The following is a 7,785-nucleotide window of genomic DNA, read 5'->3' on the forward strand; positions in this document are numbered from 1 at the left end:
TCTGTTTTTTTCCCACCTCTTTCTGATGTGTCTTGGGACATCTGTGCATGTCACGATCTTCGGTCTTTTTCTTGTTTCTCCTTGCTGCCCACCAGTGTCCTATGATGTGAAAGTTTCATTTTGCTGCTGTAGCTCCATCACTTTTCCACCTCCCACATTTTTATTCTCTTGGTACACATGTTTGGTATTTGCAACTTTCCTCCAATTGGAATGGGTTTGTTATGCATCGTGTTTCGGTATTTGCAGTATTTCTGGATGTGGGTCACATTTTCTTAATGTCATGGTCATGTCAGCATTCTTTGTGAAACATTCAAGTGAAATGGGCCCATGAATTGAATGACTGACTTACAAATCCACAAAATGCAAATTTTGTGTAAAAATGTATTTAATCAAGTTTGTTAATGTACCTCAATTTTTATGGCCAAAAAAAAATGTCTCTTAATCAGACTTTCGTCTTTTTTGTCACTTAAGATAAAAAAACTTTGAAGCATTGCTGACCAGTAATGCACTCTGAGTAATGCTCTGCACTTGTAGACTTCCCATTGTTTATAGAGGTAAAGTAATAGTCATCAGATAACAAATCACTGTTCAAAAAATGGCAAATTTGTAATCAGTTAATCTATCCCTTATAAACTCACTTTTATTGACACTTAAGAAACTGTTTAACCTGTTTCAATGAAGTTCACGCTGAACCTCAGTACTGAATGGCTACTTACATGGCTGTCGAGAAATTCAGCATGTAACTAATATTATGGCTTTATACTCTGCTCAGGCGTTTCCAGAGGCGTTGGCTTTATTCGTTTTGACCGGCGAGTTGAGGCTGAGGAGGCCATCAAGGGTCTGAACTGTCAGAAGCCGCCTGGTGCCACCGAACCCATTACAGTCAAGTTTGCGAACAACCCAAGCCAGAAGACCAGCCAGGCACTGCTGTCCCAGCTGTATCAGTCACCCAATCGAAGGTACCCAGGACCCCTCGCACAGCAGGCACAACGCTTCAGGTAAAAGGGGCACACCAAAAAAAAAAAATCTGATTAGAGCCAAGCACAGTTAATACTGCTAGTGATGCTGAATCTGTTGACCCTCTGACGTGTTTTGAAATTAGCATTTAAATTGTCTCACAGCAGTATTATGAAAATATTCTTTGTTGGAGCTCATCAGTACTCTGAACAGAATAATTCATCCCCATATTCACATTTTCAACTTTGTTGTGTTCCTCCTGTTGCAGATATAGACCTACCACACAATTGGGCTTGAGCAGATTTTGACACATATGGAAATGAGATGAGCAATACTCTGGTGGATAATTCAGTAGATGGTCTGAAAGTGTTATTGACAGTTAGCCTCGTTATTCGCCATAAACGTATTTGCTCCTCAGTCCACTGATTGACCTCAGTGGTTTAAAAAAAACAAAAGTGGCAAAAAAAAATCACAATTTGTGTAAATTGAATTTCCATGTAATATGTTGTGAAAGCTGCAATATTTCCAGCCTATCTTGCGCTTTCTTTATGAACTGATTGGCTCTTGTTGTGTAGGTTGAATATTGATAAACAAGCTCAGTTAACAGGTAAAGGACAAAAAGTGTTGTAAAGTGTTGTGATTGACTTGAGTGGAACAATTGACTTTAATTATGGTATCAGAACTATTACTCATCTCAGTCATCCTGTCAAAATGCATCATCACCTCCATAAACAACTTTCTTAATGTTGAAATGAATGTAACGTTGGTGTTTGTTTAATTTTTTTTAGGTTGGACAATCTGCTGAATATGGCCTATGGAGTCAAAAGGTAAATTGATTTTCTTTTTTATATTTTAAAGGCTGCTTTAATTGATCCTGAGGGAAATTCAGACTTAACAGGGAGCTGATGGGATTTTTTTTTCCATCATGAGCTCTTGGCAATACAGATAGGGCAGTAGAGAACACTGCATAAGGTAAATCTGATTCAGTATTAGGTTGTTGATCAAAGTAATTAGTGCGTTAGTGCTCTCTACAAATATATACATAATTCAGTTGGTGTGTGTGAATCAGGCTGTTTTGTCTTAACAACAAGTGTATATGTGTTAGTGTATATGCAGGAGGGAGAAGCGGGAAGGGAGGGCAAGAGTCAAACATGGTCAAGTGGTGGGTGTCACTACGTACTCTTCTGACCTGGGACAATCACGTTCCCTCTGCATCAATAGACTAGAGATGATGAAAGCTCAATTCCTGGGGCTAATTTGAGGAATAAATGAATTCTGCTGATAGTCACACATTTAATATTTAGTTTAGTTAGTGGAAATCGTGTCAGACTGGTTTATCAGTTATGTTTAAAGTAGGATTAATATTTATAGCATTTTGTTTGTTTTTTTTAAGCCATGTCCTGCCCAGAAAAACTGACAAACAAACTGAAATGTCACATTTTTCTACATTAAATTAATTCATTCTTGTGCAGAGTAGTGTCTACACTGTGCTGCTGGCAACAAATTGTAATAATATTTTTCTGAATTACCACAAGCAAGGTAATTTTCATACCTGCCAGCATGTACGCTGAAGCTGTATATTTGAAGAGGTCACAATGATGGCTCTCTATTACTGTGTGTATATTGACCAGACTGTACAACATACTCTTGTACAGTTCCTGATGTTAAACATAACCATGTGCAGTCATGGGCACTTTAAACTTAATTTTGATTGATTATTTAGTATGTCCCTCTCTAAAGTAAGGTTAGTGACAGTGATGCAGTGAAGTGCTTTAATCCCAGCATAATGTCACAACATGTCTAGATTAAAGCATTGTCTACACTGCTTGTCTACATAACAAAGGACAGAGTTTTACAACCTCTTTCTTGCTATTGCACAAAATTGCATACTTGTATTTTGAGCTACATACTCTTACCTTGATCTATTATGGACAGCCCTGTCCTGTTTAAAGTTGGTTGCGTCAGACATCTTTCAGTATTCGCCAGGATACCAGTTTGTCTAAGTTCAGTTTTATAAGAATGCCTTCCTCGGGTATGATTGAAGTCCAGTCCCCTGAAAGCTCAAAGGCCCGTCACTGGCGACAATAGACTTGTGATTTCTTTTCTGCCCTGCTCGTTGGCTGACGTTTTGGTTGCCAAATCTCTCTCCGGGTCCTTGATGCTGGGAGCACACCTGTCATGGTGGATGTTCCCTGAGAGGCCAACTGGAGCAGCTAATCTTACATGACACCTGCTGCAATAATTCATAGGCTTTCTATGCACTTAGAATTTTGTTTTTTCTAACTGCAAAACCACATTTACCTAAAGCCAGGACAGCCTGCGTGCTGTATTATTCCAGTCTTGGCACAAATTCCAACTTGGATATGGTGCTTGTTTACCATTACTTTTCCAGTTTTTGGTTTTGATAAAAAGGACTCTGTCCTCCTGTCTTTGTAGGCCCATGGTGAGCTCAAAAAGCTGCTGTAATTTGATTTGTCTGTGAACTGCACTGTTAGCTGCAGAGTCAGAATGACAGCTCAGCTTTTTTTTTTCTTTCTTTTTTTTTTTGGATGAGGCTGATTTTATAACTTATTTCCATGCTGAAGAAAAAATATTTTGACTTATCAAAGAATATCTTGTTCATGTAATGATTTATGGAGAAGTGTTAACACTGTGACTAAGAGCAATGTAAACATGGCACAGAATGAAGTGTGGCTAGTGCTGATCCCTGTAGAGACTTGTCAGATTCTGTCAGTCCTGTTGGCACAATCTCTTGTCTTATTAAAAAGGCCAGTTTTAACCTCATTTTGGCCCTTGCTTTGAACCACGTTACTTTTTGTGTTTTTACAGCAGGTTCTCCCCCATGGCCATTGATGGGGTGACCAGCTTGGCTGGCATCAACATCCCGGGGCACGCAGGGACTGGCTGGTGTATCTTCGTCTACAACCTGGCTCCAGATGCAGATGAAAGCATCCTTTGGCAGATGTTTGGGCCATTTGGTGCCGTCACAAACGTCAAAGTTATTCGCGACTTCAACACAAACAAGTGCAAAGGATTTGGTTTTGTCACCATGACTAACTACGATGAGGCAGCCGTGGCCATCGCCAGCTTGAATGGATACCGCCTCGGGGACAGAGTGCTGCAAGTCTCGTTCAAAACCAACAAAACACACAAAGCCTAATACCCACTGAGATTGTTTCTAGAAAACTCAGCAGAAAATGGAAACAGAAAATGGAAGCGTACCGACCTTTCTACATTAGTAAAAACAGCTTTGTAAATCAGTGTTACGAAGAAAAACAATATTTAGCGTCCAACAATGTGATTTCTTTTCTTTTTTTCATTGCTACGCTTTGAATCTTCTCAATATACTTTAAAACTGGAAAAAAAATACTGCAGGTTTTATTGCCTGTGATGTTGAATTCTCTTGCTGTCTTTACAGATGGACCATCTAAAACATTACTATAGGTTTTGTCATTTTGTTGCACATCTGCTTTGAAAAAGTAAGTCTTGTAAGGTTATGTGTAGTGATTTTCTTTGTATTTTTGTGTCCTGATTTGCCTTAGGTGCGTTATGCCTTCAGTGGTTAGCAAGTACTTATTTTGATCTCTTTGCGATTTTGTTGATTTTGCAAGTGTTCTGTTTATTGTAATATGAGTTGGTTATTGGTTGGCTGCATAATGTTGCTTATTGTAAACTTAACGGATAAAAGACAAAAAAAAAATTCTTAAAGCAGTACCTTGCCAAAGAGCTAAGAACCTCTTTGATGTGGGTTTAAAAAGCATCTATTTTTATAAAAAGAAAAATTTGGAGAAACTTTTTACTGGACCTGGAACAAAATATTTTGACTTGGATACTTTGAGAAATATCTTCATATGACACCTTGTGAGCTTTTGAACTTTACAAGAAAGTTTGCAGTGGTTGAAATTTCTGGAGAGATTTATGATGTAAAAGATACCTTTTGAGATCTTTGTATTATCTTTAGATTATAGAATCAATGGCAGTGCTGGTTTCATTTGTAAAATCATCTGTGGGTCCCCCTGTCATCCTGGTTGTTACGACTAGCAACTCGCTTTCCGATTTAATTTGGAAACGGACAAAAATACAAAGGTTTAATCGCAAAAAGTGCATGCAAAATTATAAAGTGGAGATATCTCTTAAAAGGTAAATGGGGGATAAAAATCAGTTCTTCCTAAAGGATTCCCTTCAGATGGAGCTCATGGTGTTCTGTGGTGTACCTACGATATATCATTAGACTGATTTTGTCTTAATATCAACCAATAAGGGTTTTTACATACTTTGTATGAAAGAATGAGGACAAGCCAATGAAGGCAGCAGCTTAAAAAAAACCTTGTCTGAAGAATAGAACGGATTACTCCTGAGCTTTGAGCTATGTAAATAAGTCCTTTTTTATGTTGAGTATTTTGCAAACTTCTTTTGGTTCTAGTTTGGACTTCATTGGAAAGTGTGATATTATATATATCGTTTTCTTTTTTCTTTTATGGAGTATGTACGGTATTTTCATTTTGGATATTAACCTTTTTCATTTCAGTTTCCCTTGAGTTGAAAAACTTGATTTGTTGTCCTATGGACTAGCATTACAGTGCATCAAATTTGTTGGTTGTTTGGTCTGTAGATAGTCTTGCTTCGTAAAAAAGGTATTAAGAAACTATAGACATTTGTTTTTGTTTTTTATATATAAACATTATAGATATATATTTATGTGGTAAAGAATGGATATAAACCACAGTTTTGAACTATTTGATTTTTCTTTTTTTTTTTCATACTCATATATATATATACGTAATGCATATAACCTGTCTTTAAAATCGTAAAAAGGTGTATATTGCTTTATTCACTTCAGGGGAAGGTCAGTGAAGCAGTTCCATTAACAATAGCAAAATTGGTCGCAGGAGTTTGTCAAACAACATCTAACTCATCTTGAACAAACAAATGGAGGCTGTCGAGCCTTAGATGCACTGAATACTGCACCTGCATCCTGCTTGGTATTTAAACCAATTACTAGTCATGCTTCCCCTTAAATGAGCAGTGTGCTATGCATTATATAATTATCTTTGCAACTGCTTTTTCTTGTTTATCTATTCCTTCTTTGTGTTACTTGTAAAAGTTAAACTTTAAGTCTAGATGAGTTGTGATACTTGCTGCTGTGGGGTAGAGATGACATTTTTCATGCCTGACCTGTCATTGTTGAAAATAACTTTTCTTTTTTGTAACTTCTTCATGATGATTTGGTCTTGACAAATTGTGCTGATGGTCTGACATGAAAAAATGTTCCCTCCCACCCCTCTTATCTCAATTCTTAATATGAGAATGATTATTTATTTGAAGTTGTATAGTCTGACTTGGTTCACAGCATTTTTGGAATAGAATATCTTTTGTTGAGTATTTAAAAGGATGTACATGTTCTTTACTTTGTGTTTGGATACTTTGGATTTTTTCCATGTTCGGTACATCAATAAATAAGTTGAAGGGCAATGCAGCTTTGTGAATGGATCCCATCATTCCTTTTTCTTGTTTGCTAAAACCAGTTTAACATGCAAACATGTCAGCAAGTCATATTTGCCACTCTGTGTAGTAGAATTTAAATGAATTTAAAACTCTATCCATATGTTTTAGTTAAAGGTGAAAGGGGCACCCAAGCATCTTAGATCGATACCACGTCCGTGTGGTGAATATGAAGCTACAGTCTGAATAGCTTAGCATTAAGACAGGAAGGAGGGGGAAGCAGGACAGAGCCAGGCTAGCCGTTTCCTCATCTTTTCTAGTCTTTATGCTAGGCTGACGTTCTGCTGGCTGTAGCTTCATATTTATCAGAAAAAATACATAATATTAATCTTATCTAACTCTCAGCAAGAAAGTGAATAATTTAACATAATGAACTATTCTTCTTGGGTAATCTGGTTCTTTTTTTTTCTTGTCTGTATATTAGTATTATCTCAGTTTTGTTTCTAAGTAGCTTCAGAACACACGATGCTTTTTGATTCTAGCAGTCAGTGAATGAGTGTTTGGTTGTCTGTTTGCTACACTGCTATCGACTGATATTTTCTAGTGTAAAGTTTAATCTTAGACTGTAGATTAGATTGTATTTTAACAGTATCTAACAGTGTAGCAGTGTAGCAACAAGTAGGTGTTTAAACTGTTTTACAGATTTTAGCTTCAAATGACTGAAAAATGCTAATCTGTCTTCAAATTACCTCAGCAGATAATTTGGTCAGAGTTCAGTTGCTGGCTTGAATGTGCAGTCACAGGGAGCAGCACACAGCTTGAAGGAAGAAGCCTGATAGAGTATTGATTTTTTTTTTTTTTTTTTTTTTTTTTATCTCATGCTCCACTTGAGACCGACAGCCTCGCTGAAGATGAAATGGCCTGCTTTGAAGTGCGCTTCCCTACTGCGCAGCCACCTCACACTGCTCGACTGTCATTTTAGGGGCATTGCAAGGACACAGATGGAAGTCGCTGAAGATACCACACTGCCTTTTTGTCTGATGTATTCACTGTTTGGGGGTGGGAGGGTTCAGCATATCGTTCAATTTAATGAAAACTGTATTTATGGCATCCTCAATCATGTAGTCATACTTGCACTCTGTTTGGCTAGCGGAAGATAAGGAGGCTAATCTGTGCTCTGCTTAAAAAGCTTTCTGAGTCTCTCCGATATTTACTGTGCCATTAGCCTGCATGTTGGAACAGAAGTAATCTTTCCTGACAGCAGTTTCTACTATGAAAGGAGTGATTTTTGCCATTTAAATGCATCCCATATGTCAATATTAAGATTGCATAGCACTTATTATTTTTGTTGTGCTTTACTGGAAACATACTGATGTCAGGAGCTTT

General features: G+C 37.4%; 1 protein-coding gene across 5 annotated transcripts in view; it reads left to right on the forward strand.

Moving 5' to 3' along the window:
• elavl2 (ELAV like neuron-specific RNA binding protein 2) overlaps positions 1 to 6,433 on the forward strand; it is a 31,904-nt gene extending 25,471 nt beyond the window's left edge. For all 5 annotated transcript variants that reach the window (XM_056368661.1, XM_056368662.1, XM_056368659.1 and 2 more), the window contains 3 exons: positions 773 to 998; positions 1,746 to 1,784; positions 3,787 to 6,433. In XM_056368661.1, coding sequence (XP_056224636.1) covers positions 773 to 998; positions 1,746 to 1,784; positions 3,787 to 4,117 — 596 coding nt within the window. In that variant the 3' untranslated portion in view covers positions 4,118 to 6,433. The remainder of the gene's footprint in view (positions 1 to 772; positions 999 to 1,745; positions 1,785 to 3,786) is intronic.
• The last annotated feature ends 1,352 nt before the right edge of the window (positions 6,434 to 7,785 follow it).

The sequence above is a fragment of the Seriola aureovittata genome, chromosome 23 (genome assembly GCF_021018895.1).
Source record: "Seriola aureovittata isolate HTS-2021-v1 ecotype China chromosome 23, ASM2101889v1, whole genome shotgun sequence".
Lineage (NCBI taxonomy): Eukaryota > Metazoa > Chordata > Actinopteri > Carangiformes > Carangidae > Seriola > Seriola aureovittata.